Source organism: Pteropus alecto, unplaced genomic scaffold, assembly GCF_000325575.1.
Source record: "Pteropus alecto unplaced genomic scaffold, ASM32557v1 scaffold92, whole genome shotgun sequence".
NCBI lineage: Eukaryota > Metazoa > Chordata > Mammalia > Chiroptera > Pteropodidae > Pteropus > Pteropus alecto.
In genome coordinates this window covers 11367042-11383566 of record NW_006432447.1, presented here as the reverse complement: position 1 = coordinate 11383566, position 16525 = coordinate 11367042, and the positions used below count along the sequence as shown (strand labels likewise).

The 16525-nt window shown below is 33.3% G+C and overlaps 1 protein-coding gene across 7 annotated transcripts in view; it reads left to right on the top strand.

The window, feature by feature from the left end:
* Positions 1-16525, top strand: part of TBC1D5 (TBC1 domain family member 5) — a 468533-nt gene that overhangs the window by 265039 nt on the left and 186969 nt on the right. For all 7 annotated transcript variants that reach the window (XM_025043592.1, XM_015585816.2, XM_025043594.1 and 4 more), the window contains one exon: positions 10702-10804. In XM_025043592.1, coding sequence (XP_024899360.1) covers positions 10702-10804 — 103 coding nt within the window. The remainder of the gene's footprint in view (positions 1-10701; positions 10805-16525) is intronic.

The following is a 16525-nucleotide window of genomic DNA, read 5'->3' as shown; positions in this document are numbered from 1 at the left end:
TCTCCATGATATGGTTAAATCTGTAAAGATCCAACTTTCTCATTTTAATCCTTCCTTTTGTTTATACTTTATGGTCCAAGCTTTAGACATAATCTGTTTAAGCAAACTTTGTATCCTCTGTTAAATATAGGTTGTCATTTGATATTTTGTGGATTCATTAATAATTTCTAAAATTATCTTTTTAAAACTGTAGATGTGTGCTGTCCACTTTGGTAGCCACCAGGCTCATGTGGCCATTTAAAATTAATTAAGATTAAATAAAACTTAAGATTAAGTCTTCATTCATAGTAGCCACATTTCAAGTGCTCACGGCTATTGTATGAGACAGCACAGATATAGAACATTTCTATTATAGAAAGTTCTGTTGGACAGCATGATATATAATTCATTCTTGTCATATTTTTATAGTATCTGATATGAATGTCTGCATTTTATTTTTTATTGATACTGAACTTTTAGATAGGGCCTATGCTACATATTTACTTTTTTTCTTTTCTATGCCATTAAGAAACCTTCATGTATTTTTATAATATATAAGTTTCATCTGAGTTTTGGTCAAATTTACCTATTATATTACAATGTAGTAAGCAGCTTGAAATTAGACTAGTTTGAATTTTTTTCTATATTTGTATGTTAGTGATATACAGAAGTGATTTTACAAAGTTAACTTGATTTTTTTTTTTTTTTTTTCTTGTTTGAAGTCCATCTTCTCCACAGTTTCCATTTTGGGAGCAATACTGTCAATATTCTGTAAAGTGTGACTTGATTGTCACACTTTATATTTAAGACGTCCTAAATGTTGGTATCTTTTATACAATTTCCTCCAAACCCATTTTGTACTTAAATAAAAAAGAAATTCCTTAGGGAAGGAAGATTTTACAAGCAATTTCAGAGCAGAATTGATTTTGGTGTGTGTTAATGCAGACAATCTGCCCAGTGTTAAAATGTTAGGAAAAAAAAAACACACAAGCTGCCATGTTCGTGTGATCACACCAAAATAGCAGCTTGTATTTATATTTTCAGTCTCCTCGAGGTGGACTGCAGGCACACATGAATGAGTGGATGTACTTGGTGTTGTGCTGTGATTTTATGTAATGCAGGCAAAGTACATACTTGTGCATGCACGACCAGCCCTCACATATGCACTTGTTCACAGCCGAGAAAGTGAAAACTACAACACAAGCCGCTCTGTAAGAGTTGTCGGCAACCTGTGTGTGTTTCTTAAATATTAAAGAGGGGGAAAAACAGAGTTTCAGGAATATAAGAAACAATTCTTCTGTCAAATGGCCTGTCGTCCTTCCTCATTTGACAACATTTAAGGTAAAAACAAAATATTTGATTATCATGGTTGCACGTATTTATTTAGAAATATGTATTTTCCTGTACTGCTCCTGTTTTTAATGCGGATGTTTCCCATTTCTGTTCTATTTAAGAATGCACAGTCTTATCACACATTTATTCCAACTTACGGGATATTTTAAAACTTAATTTTTTTTTTTTAGTATTTGAGTGAAAATATAGGTGTATTTGCTGCAGAATATATAGTTCCAGTGCTTTGATTAGTATCTTGACGCCCCTAATCTTTGGAATTTGGGAGAAGTGATACATGCAGTGGCAGCACAGTTATATCACCCTGAGCTGCTGAACAGAAGAGTTTTTCCTTTGAGATCCTCCTTGTTTTAGATTAAGCCTGATTTTTTAGCACTATTTATAGTTGTGTGTTCACATACTGAGTGTGAGGTTAAAAAATAGTCTGGTGGGTGGTAAAGCAATACCCCTCCTAAAGTATTCCTAGTGATGTGACATAACCTTTTAGGACTTTCATACAAATTTGGAATTGAAACTATTTTGATACTTCAAGGGTAAATACTCTGATATACATGCTTTTTCCTTTTTTATTAATTGTTGAAAAATTGCAACATAAAGCCTGCATTTTTAGTTGAGACAGTCTTGCACTTAAAGTGCATGTATTTATCTGCCTAATTTTTCCCTAATTTTTCACCTTTATGTATGAGTAAAAAGGTTTTTTTGTTGTTCTTCTTTTGTTTTGATGATGGGGAGAGGAGGCAGTAGGAGAGATGGTTTGCTATGTAACTCAAGGCATTTGAGAACTAGATAGAACCTTTGACAAAAGCCTCTATTTAGATGGTGACACATACCACCTCTTGAAACTCCAGCCCTGCCTGCTCTTTCCCCTTCTTTGATATTTCCCGTCATCCTAACCCTTCTGCTTCATCTTCTCACCTGTGTGGTGATTTCAAACTCCCAGGTTAGACGTTTGGAATTTTTCTGTGGTCCTCTTGGGCTGGATCCTACTCCTGTCACAACACCAGGTTCCTACTTCCTTTTCTTTGCCTCTTTAAAATCAGTGTTCACCACCAGTTTATGGCTTATGAAAACTATATGTTTCTCTTGTCTTTATTAACTACAAAAACAAAGACAGAACTCTGGTATGTCTGGACTTTCTTATATTTCGCCTCCTCCTGAGTCCACAGATTTAATTTTCATTTTTCATTTGTTGGCTTGTTTGTAGGTTTGTCAATTTATTTATTCGTTCAACAAATACTACTTGAGAAATTACTGCATACCAGCTCCTGTTCTGCAAGTTGAGGATCCTAATAAAGAAAATAGTGTCTCATCTGTTTTTTTACAGATCATGCATATTTTATTTTCATTATCTTCCTTTAAGAATATTTGTAAAATGTCTATTTTGTCTCCTGGATTTTTGTGAGTACTTAGTATTTATCTTTTGTATTTTCATCTTCCCCAGTACCTGGTACCCAAAACAGGCATTTATGTTATTGGTCATCATCAAATTCTTTTTATTTTGCAAACATGGAAAGTGGAAGTTCAGGAAGAATATGACTTAAGAAACTATAACTTGTTAATGGCCAAAAAAGAAATAATACCTAGGACTTCAGGTCTTACCATTATTCTATAATATTTTATGTCAACATTGTTTGCCTAGATTTAACACTCTTAATTCAAGAAGTATTTATCAAATACCTTCTGTATGCAAAGCCCTCTGTGCAGAAAACAGGAAATGGAAACATGAGCGAGTTATGTCAAATCTTAATCAGAAGGATTAAGAAGGAGATAGAGATGAAATAAGTAGATACTCTTGCTGCCCTCTGGGTTCATGTACTCCATGGCAGAGTTTCTCAACCTTGAGATTATTGACATTTCGCCCAATGAATTCTTTGTTGTGAGAGGCTGTCATGTGCAGTGTAGGAGGTTTAGCAGCATATCTGCCCTCTAACTGGTAAAGACTGTGTGAGGCATGCCTTTTTAAATCTTTACAGGGCATCAGGGCATCTTGTCTGACAGAAGCGTTCTTCGAGGCACTGCATAAGAGCTTTCTGAGATCTTAACAAAAGATTTTACATTCACGCCCTTGTTTTTATTTTTAGATCTTGTTTTTCTGACTCTATCTTACATTTGATCTTAGCCTAGAAGTAGTGTCTTAATGTTATCTTTTGCTGACTAAAGAGGCTGAGACGGAGAAAAACTTTTACTTTAAACCTAACAAGCCCTAGCACCTTTATTGTTAGCAGTTCTTCCTTTTGTTTTTCTCCTCTTTCATTCTACTATAAGTATCAGTGTGAAGCTGTCAGCACCTTCAGTACTCTGCTTGGATAGCTCCTTAGTTAGATCGCCCAAGTTATTAAGTACATTTTCTATTTTCCTTATAACTGCAGGCTGCCATGTTGCCACTACACAGTAAGGAATGTATTTTCTCTAATGTTTTCCCCATTTTCATTTAAGGCCTCACTGTCAGCTTCCTCATGGGCTGTCTTTTGTTAACAGTCTCATTCATACCGTTTAGTCTTTCACTGATGCTTTATGCAAGGCTCTTCTACCTTCTATGCAGTCCCATAGACACTTCTACCATGTATTTTATGGGCTTTTTTTAACACTTCAACTTCAGGTATCAAAACCTGTCTTAGTTATCTATTGCTACTATAATAAATCAACCAAAACTTAGTGACTTGGAACGGTAATTTTTTATTTCATAGTTTCTTATATCAGGAGTTTAGGAGCAGCTTAGCTGGAACAATCTGGCTTTTGAGTCTCATGAGATTGCAGTCGGGTGTCAGCTGGAGCTGCAGTCATCTGAAGGCCCGAACGGGGCAGGGGTATCAGCATTGGTCCCTCTCCATGGGACTGCTTTAGTGTCTTTCTCCAGATGATACTTCCCCAAGAGTGAGCAATGCAAGAAAGAAGGGAGGTGTGTTAAATAACTTGCAGGTATATTTTTTAAATTACTACAGTCCACATCTAGCTTCCCATATCTCCCAGATGACCTTTTTCATTCTCTCCAGCTGGGAGGGGAAATATCTGTGGGCCCTGATTGGGGCGAAGGGATGACTTTTGTGCTCACACTTCACTTCCACTCTCATTCCATTGGCTAGCACTGAGTCAATGGCCATAGCTCACTGAAAAGGAGGCCAGGCAATTAACTCCACCTGTGTGCCTGGAGCGATGAGAAAGCAGATTTGGTTGAACAGGGAGAATGGTGAAGTCATCAACCAAAATAGGGAGCACAGGAAGAAAAAGTATCTGGTGTATCCGCTTTCATTCTACATCAAATTGTTCCCGGCTTGATTTTTTAGTTTTTCTTTAATAAAACAATAAACCTAGGGTAAGGTATTATAGTTATTTTAGTATTTAATAGTATTCTAGGGAGTTTTCTTCAACTCATTTTAAATTTTGTATGAATGCTTCTTTTGAAATTCTGTTTTTGAAGAATGGATATAACATCAGTTATTGTTCCTTCAAGTCCTTCTGTGCGTCTCTGTCCTACTGCATGATTATAAACCTTCACCAAGGGCTTTATTTTTCCCCTTGGGGCATCTTATTGAATACTTGCATCTTCAGTAATTCATCTGGGCTCAATGCTTTGTCTGTTTTAATACTTCTAATTACCTAATTATGTACTACAATTCAGTGACAAAGCCCTTTATCATTTCACTCTTTTCTTAACTCTTTTCTTGCTTAGAAAATATTCGTTTTGTTTCTTTGTTTTCTGCAGAACTCTTCATTATAGACAACCCAGATATTTCCCAGGTTTTCCTCTGTATTATGACAGACCATTGCCTTATCAAATGTCTCTCCAGTTAACTCCCATCGGGCACCTGGATTCCTAGATATTGAACTCTAAACCTGGTGTTTAGTTGTCTCCGAGCATCCCTCACCTCCTGATTCATGCCCATACATTACAATCACATGAGAAGATATCCAAAGGGAAAAAGAATAGTTGTCATAAACCACTTTTGTGAAAGAATTAGTGGTCATTCTCTCATTCATAAATCTTAGGTGTCCACAAATAGCTAACAACAAAGGTAATGGAAATCAACAAAATTTTTTAAAATTATGATGATCTGTACTTCAGGATAACTAAACATTGATGAAGGGAAATTTTTCTTTCTGTGTGTATTTTAGACAATAAAGGAAGAAAAAAATGATAAAATTATAGCTTTACCATTTTACAACCTCTAGTGAATTAATACATCAAAGCAATGATTATCGATGGTTGCTAGCTTCACAAAAAGAGAGTTAAGCTAACAATATGTGCCTCTGATAGAAATACACAACACCAACCGTGCCAGTTATTTATCGCTGCATTGTAAACTACCCCAAAGCTTAAAACAACAGAATTTATTTTGTTGATGAATCAATCTATAACTTGGGCAGATCTTAGCAGCACAGTTTGTCTCTTTTCCACATTGTGTTAGCTAGGCCACATTGAAAATTAGGGTCTGGAGGTTGGTTCAGTCATATATCTGGCTGTTAAAGACGGCTTTCAGCAGAGATCTTCTGGATCTGGAGCTGTAGCACCTCCACATGGCCCTCCCATGTAGCTGCTTGACCCTTAGCAGCATGGTGTCTTTGGTTCCAAGGATATGTCCACATGGAGAGCCAGACAGACATCACTTACACGGTCTTCTCTGTGATAAGCTAGTCACTAAGGCCAGCACATGCTCAAATGGAGGGGAGTTAGACTTACCTTTTTATGGGAGAAGTGCCAAAGAATTTGTGAAATGTCTTAAAACCATCACATCACCCATGAAGAATTTATTGAAAGTCGAACCTAAATCTAATGAAGGCTCTATCCCTAACTACCACTTTATAGGAAATAATGGGAAGGAGGTATGCGTTAAATAAATTAAAAAAAAAAAAATGGAGGAACAATAAATAAAATTCAGAATGTTGGATGTTTCTATAGGATAAACAATTTAGCTTCTTATAAAAAAAAAGAGAGGAAGGAAAATTTTATGACGTAAAAGAGTCCTAAGAGATATATCATCAAATTTCAATAAAAAGACATATCTTAGATCTTGATTTTAACAAACTGAATATATTTTAGAGATATTTGAAAATTGGCTGGATATTTGATTTATTTAATGTATTATTTTTATTAGTAGTAGGATTATAATGATACTATGGTTATGTTTTTAAAGAGTCCTTATCTCTGAGAGATACAGCAATATTTATAGATGTAGTGATGTCTCAGATTTACTTCAAAATGCAGCATTGAGGGAGGAATATATAAGACAAGAATTGATTGGTGATGAAGCTGGGTAATGGATATATTGGGGTTCAGTCTACTATTATCTCTTTTTTATAAATGTTTGAATTTTTCCATAATGAGACAACTTTTTTGACCTTATAATGAAGACTATTATAATTTTTCCATAATGAGACAACTTTTTTGACCTTATAATGAAGACTATTCCCTATGAATTTTGGCTTATTTGAAGATGCAAAACAAAAGACACACACCATACTTTTATATCTGTTGGTATTAGTTTGCAGTATGTAAAAATTGTCTAAATATAAGTTCCTTCACACATCTTGAGAGTGAAACTGCTATGTTTTAAATATTGATCAACTAAATTAAAACTAAAATACGACTTCTTTTTTTTTCATCAAGTAAAAATCTGACACTGTATGAGTCTAAGTTTCATCATGGAATATTTTAGTATTATTTTATCTTTGCTTTTTCTCAATTAGACTTTCACTGTCCCTATTTGCCATCTTTATTTTCATTTTCCGGCCAAATGCAGAAATTACTTCTCTCGGACTTTTATATTCTTATAATAACAAAAATTTTCTTCAGTCCTATTCAGTGTGATTTTTTTATCTTTTACTTTCCTATCAGATATTTTAGCTTGAAAGAATCATAAACTAATAAAGTTTTAATTCTAAATGTTTTTCTCTGTCATCTTTACTGAAGTTACTACCATTTCTCTTTTTTGCATGAAAATGTAGTCACACTATTGATTTTTCAAAATCTTAACAGTTGTTTAATTTAGCTTGGGTCTGTAGTTTGTGATTTTTATCACTATTTCCAAAGTAGATTATCCTTTTCAATGATTTTTGGGTTAAACTGATGTTCAAATCAATTTATCTGTCCTGAGTTAACACCAGATGCCACGGAGTAAAATAAATAAATATATATATATAATCATTAAAAACTGATTATTACTATTCCTAGAAAAGCTACTCACTGTACTTTTCTCCCTCTTATTTCTGATTCCTATAGATGGTATATTTTCTGTTTTGAAGCCTGAGAATATGACAATCGCGTATTTGTTATAAGAAATATGTTATTTTACAGATATAGTCATCAGCCTTATGACCTATGTTCTTTTGTGTAACTAAACTCATGGAATTTTACCTAAACATGTATATATTAACTCATTTATAACTATTTAGTGAAGCAGTGGAAAGTACTGTTAACTACCCAGATACATTGGGACAGGTTTAATCTCTGTTTCAGTGTCCTTACTTGTTACTTTCTCATTTAGACTGAATCATCTTCAAGTTGGACTGGATCATCATCATCTTTCAGCTTAGAATTCTCTGAATGTCAGTTCTTTTTCCAACTTCTGAAATAGCATTAACATGTATTTCTTTTTCAGAAGTTTTCTATATCTTTCTACCTTACGTATTTGATGCAGTGTATTCCTCATCTGAATTTAGAGAACAAGTCATGCTTTTCTTAAAAAAAAAGGGGGGGTACCATAAAACTTCATAAATTGGCGCTCTAGCATTGTAGAATAGAATTGTCGATTGCATGTTATTGCATAGATATGCTGTGTCTGCCTAATACACATTTTCAGTTGATTGGATATTTACTAAAAGAGAGTAATTTAAATTATCTACCTGCAATTTAATTTCTGTAGTTCTCTAGTTTTTAATCTTGCAAGTGGATAGTATGCATTTGAATGAAACTATGAATTGGTATGTAATATAATTGACATTTTTAGTAGTTAAGTATTAAACTCTTGCTATAGAGTTCGTGGGTATTTGTTACAAAGTGAATGTTGCAGTTCTTAGTGTTTTCTCTTATAATCCCATAATTCAGATTGCAACACTACACAGAATTTGGTTGTGCTGGTACGCATAGAAAATTTCCAAAGAATAGTTAAGCAAGGAGACACACAAAATCATTAGTGGCCACTTGATGTAAATCATGGGGCATGAAGCCTACTTAAGGATAGGCCTAGATTTAAGTCATCTATTGAGGAAGAAGAGGAAACAATTTTATCTCTCAAAAGGGTTATCCTTGTTTTAACTTAGTGACTAAGCTCTCACAAGAAATTTCTCTTCAGCAATTTGTCTTATTAATTACTTACCTTTCATCCTGATTATTTGGGGGTGTTTGACTTTCTAAGGGCTTTAGCGGCTTCTTTTTGTTCCAGATAAGTCATTCAAAAAATTGTTGTGTTTCTTTCCTACCTCGGTGCATTTGATATCTTTCTGGATCTTCTTTGGCTTCTATCATATATTATTCTTACTCTGAATCTACCGTTAGGTTAATTTTTTTATCCTTTAGGAACCAAGGTCACTTGTCCCTAGTCAAACTCCCATGGCTGAGTGGGGACTGTCTTGAAATTCATCACATTGAGATTTATGCAGAGATGTGAAGTAGTCTTGCTCAGATATATGAGTTGTTAGCAGATCAAATATCTGTGTCTGGAGACATTTGTACATCAAAGGGAATTTCAAGCAAAAGTCATATGAACTGATAAGCATAAAAATTAGGACCAGAAAGAAATACTTTGGAGGCCACTAGCATAGTTTACCCAGGAACCCAGCCTGGACTAGAGACAAGGTAATAAGTCACGGTGAGCCAGAAGAGGATCAGAATGAAGCATAACACAGCCGAGGTCTCCAAAAATAGGAGGCAGTAAACCATTATGATATGGAGTGAAACAGCCATTGTTGCTCTCTTAAAGACTAATTAAGGAGTATTTTTTCTGTTTCGATAATGCCCGGTGCCTTCCTGCTTTAGGCGCTCTTCCTCTTCAGTTTCTTCCTCTTATTTTCTAGTTCCAAAGCCACCTAATTCACATCTTCATCACATAAAGTACCGACAATGCTCCAAGACTAATAATGACCTCTATTTCTCAACATCTACTACTTGCCAGTCACTGTTCTTGGTGCTTTCACTGTATCTCATCTTGATCACAAGATCAGTTTTATTATCCCTACTTAATAGAGGAGGCAATCATTTATTCAAGGTTCCACAGCTAGCAATTCCTGCAGCATGAATTTGGGCAAAGGCTTTCCTTTTCAGGTTTGCAATTTTTCCATTTAGTTTCATTGTAATGCCCTTTTATCTCCTTTCTGTAATCTCTCCTCTTTTAGCCCTATCCCCACTTAGAGGACTCAAATACTATTCCCTTTGTTACGTCCCCATTCAAAAAATGTAGAGTCACTCTATTGCATTTCCTCAGTTGTAAATTTAACATAAAGCTCTTTTCAGACCTGCCCCACCTTTTCTTCTGTCCTGTTTTCCTGCTCCCAACTGGCAGGACTTCATGGAAATACCTTTCTTTCTGATGACTAATTACCATACTGTGCTGTACACCTGGAATACTCATTGCCCTCTAGGCCTTAATAGCTTCTGATTTGGTTACCTTGCCCACTGGTGTTCCATGTTCCTCCTCTCCTGAAAGTTCTTGTTTAAACCTATTGTGATTGAACCCATTTGACTTTAGTTCTAGTGACATCCTCTCTTCCCTTATATTTTCATTGTGTATTGCATTGCTGTGTATTGGCTCTTTGGGTTCTTGGAATTGTATATTCTTGTTTTAGAAATAATTATTTAAGCTCCTTTCAGTTAATAGTCTACCCTTTTTCCATTTCACTTCACCTCAAAGCACTGATAGAATTTTGGATCCAGAGAGGATTTAAGCAACTAACTTGTTCCATTTAAAGTCTACATTTTAATCAGATAACACTAACAGTGTGCTCATGAGTAATAATTTAAATCCTGATATTTGCATTAAAAAGACAATGATTTCTTCAAAAAGTTGGTACTAACAAGGTCACATTCTAGTCCTAAAAACCAAATAGGCTAAACAAAGTGATTGCCCACCTCAAATACACAGGCTATAATTCATTTTGTTTAAAAATGGTTATATTCACAATGTGATGTCTTTAAGCATATGGAAAATATTTGAAATATTTATATGTTGAAGGTATCGTTTTCCTCAGTGATATAATAATTTCCCTCTCCTCACCCTTTTCTCCTTAACATATCAGTCCCACCAATGGCATAAGCTGCACGGCAAATACAGACATGTACTAAAACCTAAAGCAGCCCTTGGCACCTCTCAGAGATGAGAGTTTGAGGGTAATTCTTGGAATTGTGCTAGTCACTTTCAATCCTGTGTTTTCTTTTTTCAGGTTTCCTGAAATGCAGTTTTTCCAGGAAGAAAATGTGAGAAAAATTCTTACAGATGTTCTTTTCTGTTATGCTAGAGAAAACGAGCAGTTGCTTTATAAACAGGTAATGAAAATATCGTACAGGTGGCATCCATTGACTCAAAATTTTCTATACAGCTTGACAAATGATAGAGCAATAATGTAGCCTTTATTGTATCCAAAGTTGTACCATAATAGTAAAGCAATCAAAGAGCTGCTTGTCAGCTGCATGGTGAGAAAAGTAAGCTCATTGAAGCACATATGCTTCTTCCTTATTATAAGACATTCCACCAAATTGTCTTCTATAAGGCATTCAATCTTTTCTTTCAACTTTTAGGAGTTTGTTTATAAACAACATCTTTGAAGCCAATCTAGTAATAAAACTTTTCAGAACTGTATGTATAAATATTGTTTCTAAGTACAGCATTTATAAATATGTGACATGCCATGTAAAATATAAAGTATCCTATTACTATTTAAAATTTATCAGTACTATAACTACAGAAAGTTCCTTTAAGTATTTTTTTTTGAAGTTTATATGATATTCTTTATGAGCCTGATACTTGAGTCATCCCATTATTAAAGCGGAGAAGATTGTTGGATTATGTTTTATTTTTATTGAAATGTAAATTGTATATTTAATATGTGAAGACGTATCTCAGTTTTCACTTAAGCTATTGTGTTTCAGTAAAAATACATGAAGAAAAATATTTTTATGTATTTCTCGATTGTATTTTAAGTGGGAATTCAAACTAAATTAATAAATTCTCTAATAATCAAAAGTCATGATGTAGGTCTAACAGAAGACTACCTAACTTCAGTGTAATATAAACAGAATACACTTGTATGGTGAGAGCAATGTATTTAATCTGAAATAAATTTGATTAGTTAAAAATAATATATCAAATCGTATTACAGTTGTTTTAAACAATACAATTTCTCTGTACAAAGACTATTCAAGGGAACTGATTTTATCTTATTTTTAAAATTAATAATAGATCTTTATATTAGTTACATAGTTGTATTAGTTACAATTAATTATTATAAACCCCTGTTTAGAATGGGAAATGGAAAAAATATATCCCATTCATAATGCAAACCAAAACTATAAAATATCTAGAAATGAACTTAACAATATAAGTACAGAAGCTGTATGAAGAAAACTATAAATGTTATTGAAGGATATAAAGCCAGACTTGAATAAACAGAAAAGAGATAGCATGTTTTTAGATGAGAAGACATTAAATAAAAATATTACTTCTTCCCAAGTTAATATGTAAATGTTAATACATCATCCCAATGATAGTCTAAGCAACAGATATGCTTTCTAAAAACTGGACACAGTTATTTCAAATTTAGGGCCAAAAACTTTACAGTAATTTTGATGGAGATAATATAGCTTGGTGATTAAGCATATTGCTAGGCTCAACTCCTTTTATTTGAATCTCAGCTCCACCATTAACTATCTACATAACCTTAGGCAATTTATTCAACTTTTCTAATCTTTGGTTTCCTTATCTGTAAGAAGAGGGCAACAATAGTATAGACTTTGTAGAGTTAAAAACATATAGTTCTTATTAAGAGTTCATGTTGGTAGTTGTGGTGGTTATTATTATAGTCATTAAGTATGTTGGAGTTGCCACAGAATTTAAGGGAGGGGAAGAATGTCAAAGGGAGATATGAAGACTTTTGTAAATCTTCCGTGATTAAACTAATGTGACAGTAGTGTGGAATTGGACAAATAGATCAGTGGAACAAGCTAACAACAGGTCCAGTTATGTATGAGATCTTAATATGATAAGATGTTTTCACTGACTTGCCGTATTTGGCTCTCCATCTACAAAAAAGCTTAAGTTATACCTTTATTGGAGAAAAATTTCAGATAGAGCCAAAATATAAATGGAAAAATAAGAATTACTTAAAAACATTAGAAAAAATTTAAGAGAATTTTTTATAATTTCAGGGTAGGAGGGCCTTTCCAAGCAATATAGGCTATCCAGAAGTCATAGACAAAGTCCCAAAACCAAAAACAAAGAAACCAAAATAAGGAGACTGAGAGAAAATAAATCTATCAGTATAGGATTTTTTGGAGGTAAATAACAGAAAATGTTGGACTTTAATTATTATTGCACATTATTAGAAGTTGGGGGGAGCAAAATAGTTCTGCAGCATTAGTCAGTTCAGTAGCTCAGACTTTTCATCTATGATCTAGGTTTATTTCTGTTTTTCCACTTTCTTCTCATTGTGTTGGCTTTTATTATCAAGCCTATCTGCTCATTGTCTCTTCTGTTCTTTCAAATATTTTAAAATACCTCACAGTTAAAGATTTGATGATAGGAATCAAGTCAGAGTAAAATTATTCCAAGATACACTTGTATTTTACCTTTTTCTTTAGAGAAAGAAAACAATTAGGGAAGTCTTATAATAATGGAATCAAGTCCTACTGACAAGGAACAAAAACATAACTGCACACTCCATCATTTGTGATGTATGTGGCCCACTGCATTTGTAAGGAAGACTAAACAGGAATATGGAAGATCAGATTCTTGATAATTTAAATAAAGTCTAGTATTAACTTACTCCTGGGTATCAGTTAATAAGACTTAATTACTCCCTGCACATGTTTAAAATCCTATAGATTCTTTACATAGAAATAATACCTTGCTGTAGAAGGACTGAATATTTAGCCAAATCAAATTTAAGAAAAAACCTCGCGTTTCATCACAAGCTGTTAAAGCTATTATATTGTACTAGGTGACACCCCGTTTAACATCGACCATATTGTTAATAGTTATGGGATTTTATTGAATTAATGAGACTGTTATCATGTAGTAGAATGTCTTGCTGAGTTAATTGAAACTGCAGAGATTATATAAATGGTATTAATGAACTTTGACTGCCTGATGCCTCTGCTTTAATAAAGACTGCTTGGTGGGCTAAATGAACACAGGCAGATAAAAGAACAGGTTCAATTTTGTGAGCCTACAGGCTGTTGATGAAGAAAACTTTGTTACCTTTATTTTCAAATGGCAAGAGTTTGGAGTGCAGTGACTACTAACAATACAGCAGGGATAAAGGCTTTAAGCATGCAGAAATGCTGACAGTGTAGATGGAAGCAAAATACATGTTTTGGGAACCAAGAAGTATACTAACAATATGTTATTTTTGATTATTCTTTGTAAAATTTACAGCATGTTGAATTTATGACCATTCTGTCTAGATAGTTCTCGTATCTTTTAAAGAGTTCTGTATACTTGCTACTTATAATTATTAATGAGGTTTTACTAGTCTACAATTGAGAGTAAATCCAACAATTTCTTACAAGTTTATTTAAGAAAATATTTCTAGTTTAGTTGGAACTCAAATTTGAATTTGTAAAAGATTGTCTTAAATGGTATCCAGGAAACTTAATTTCCATTATACAAAGAGCAAGCATGCCTGTTTATTGATGTGAAATATTGAAATATGATTTAGTGTTACTCTTTTCTGTTTTAACTTTTACCATTGTGTTCAGGGTGAGATGTTTCATTCATTCAGTAGCGAGCACCTTCTATGGCCAAGCTTCTAATGGGAGCTGTGTTGTGCGTGTGTGTGTACATGCTTATACTTTGTTTGCAAGTTCAAGAGCTAGAAGATATATATGTATACGTATATGTATACACATGTATATACATAGATATACATACATATACATGTGTGTATATATACATATGTATGTATATACATAGATATACATACATATATATACATATATGTATATATACACACATATCACTTACCACAGTTTATAATTGTATAGTCACTTCTGTGCTCATTTGATTATTGTGTCTTGCTCTCTAGACTGCAAGCTTCATGATGGTTATGAGCTTGTCCACTTCATTTACTTTTGTGTTCCCAGCATGTCATAGGTAGTTAGTAATTGTTGAAATAAATGAAGATGAATAGAGAATCTGGAATAGAGTGTCGCAGAAACTAGAGGGAAGAGAACATTTAAGAAAGTGGAAGGATGTATTTAAACAGGAGATCTTTCTTATTAAATTAGCTATCACCAACAATAAAAACGTAGTAACAAACCCAGTAAAAATTATTCACAAATTTTTGTGAAAAAAAGTTCTACAAATTTTTGGATTAGAAAATCTGGTGTCCTAAAAATATCTGTTTTCTTCAAGTTGATTTTAATGCAATGCCAATAAAAATTGCTGTATTTTGTTTAGCATTTTATGTTACTAAATGATACTGAAGTAAGTTTGGATGAAAACATTAAGTTAAATAGGCAAGATAATTCTGAGAAAAATAACGGAAAATATATTTTATTTGGAATATTTTACAACTCATCATTACAATATTAAAGTTCTATTTAAAATTTATTTTTTAAAAAATTTTTTGCAAGCACACCTTTTTGTTAGTTCCCAGGATCCTAATAAATAGCCTAAGATAGCCTTTATTTGTGTGTGTTTGTGTGTACATTAAAGTTCTTATGTAGAATATACAAACCAATGGAATACCAGTACAAGCCGAGAAAAAATGAGAGCTAAGTATTCAGTATTGGTTAAGATGACATTTCAGAACTCTTGCAAGAAGATGGGCTTTTCAATGAATGGTGATTGTTCAATAAATAAGTTTAACTCTTTTGGAGTGAAAAAAATACATACTTATTTTTCAGGGCAAAATTAAATAGTAGATGAGTAAAGAATTAACTGTAAAAAAAAAAAAAGACAACTGTGTACTTGCCTAATCTCAATATGAAGAAGGTCTTTATAGACATGAAAGCAAAATAATAAACTATGAAGGATGATTTATTGATTTTATTATTTTAAAGCATACACTTTCACTATAAAATACCAGATTTAAGAGACAAATGGTAAACATGGGAAAGCATACGTAACAAAAATGACCAAAGGTTAATATCCTGAATTAGACAACTATTATAAATCAATAGACTAAAGGAAACCCTTAGGAGAAAATGGCCAATTCGTTAAATAAAAATGGCCAATACAATTTTTGTGTGTGCTCTCACTAGCATTTAATTAAGTTAAAACAACCATTTGACTGTGAAATTTGACAGGATTTTTTAAAAACACTACAAATATAGGTGAGAATTTGTGAGATGGTGAGTTTTATGCTCGAAAGTGAGGAAGTTGTTTTTGAAGAGTAGCTTAATTGTGTATAATTGTGAGACTTTAACAAATATCTTTACTCATTTACACAGAAATTCTGCTTCTAGGTACTTTATGTTAAGGAAATCATCAATAATAGGCAAAAAAAAAAGTTTATTACAGTGTATCATAGTTTTTTTTTTTCCTTTATTTTGTTTTTTTGGCCCTCTCTCCTTCCCTCTCTCCTCTCTCCCCTCCTTCCTTCCCTCCCCTTTCTTCATCTTTTCCTCTTTTCCTTCTTTTTTGTTTTTGCTTTTATGTAGTTTTCTACAATAAGTGGCTATTAGTTTGATAATTAAAATTACGGTACTTGGTTTTGGGAATGACTTGAGGTTATTCCAGAAGAATAAACCCTTCATGATGATTTTAAAGCATACTTAGCAACAATTAATTTTATTCTTTCTGGTTCTCTACCATGTTCTTCTGTAAGACAGTCTTTTTAAGGTTTGTTTAGTACATGGTTTAGGAGATGGTTACCTAGAAAGACTGAAGTGATGTGTGGTTCATTTGTCACAAGTAAATTGTCAATAGAGCATAAATTATTTTGTAGAAATGTCATTCAGTCCTTCTAATTCAAGGCTAGGGAATGAAGTCTGACAGAGTTTACTTTCATATTATTTTGTGAAGACAACTAGATTCCTAAGAATAGC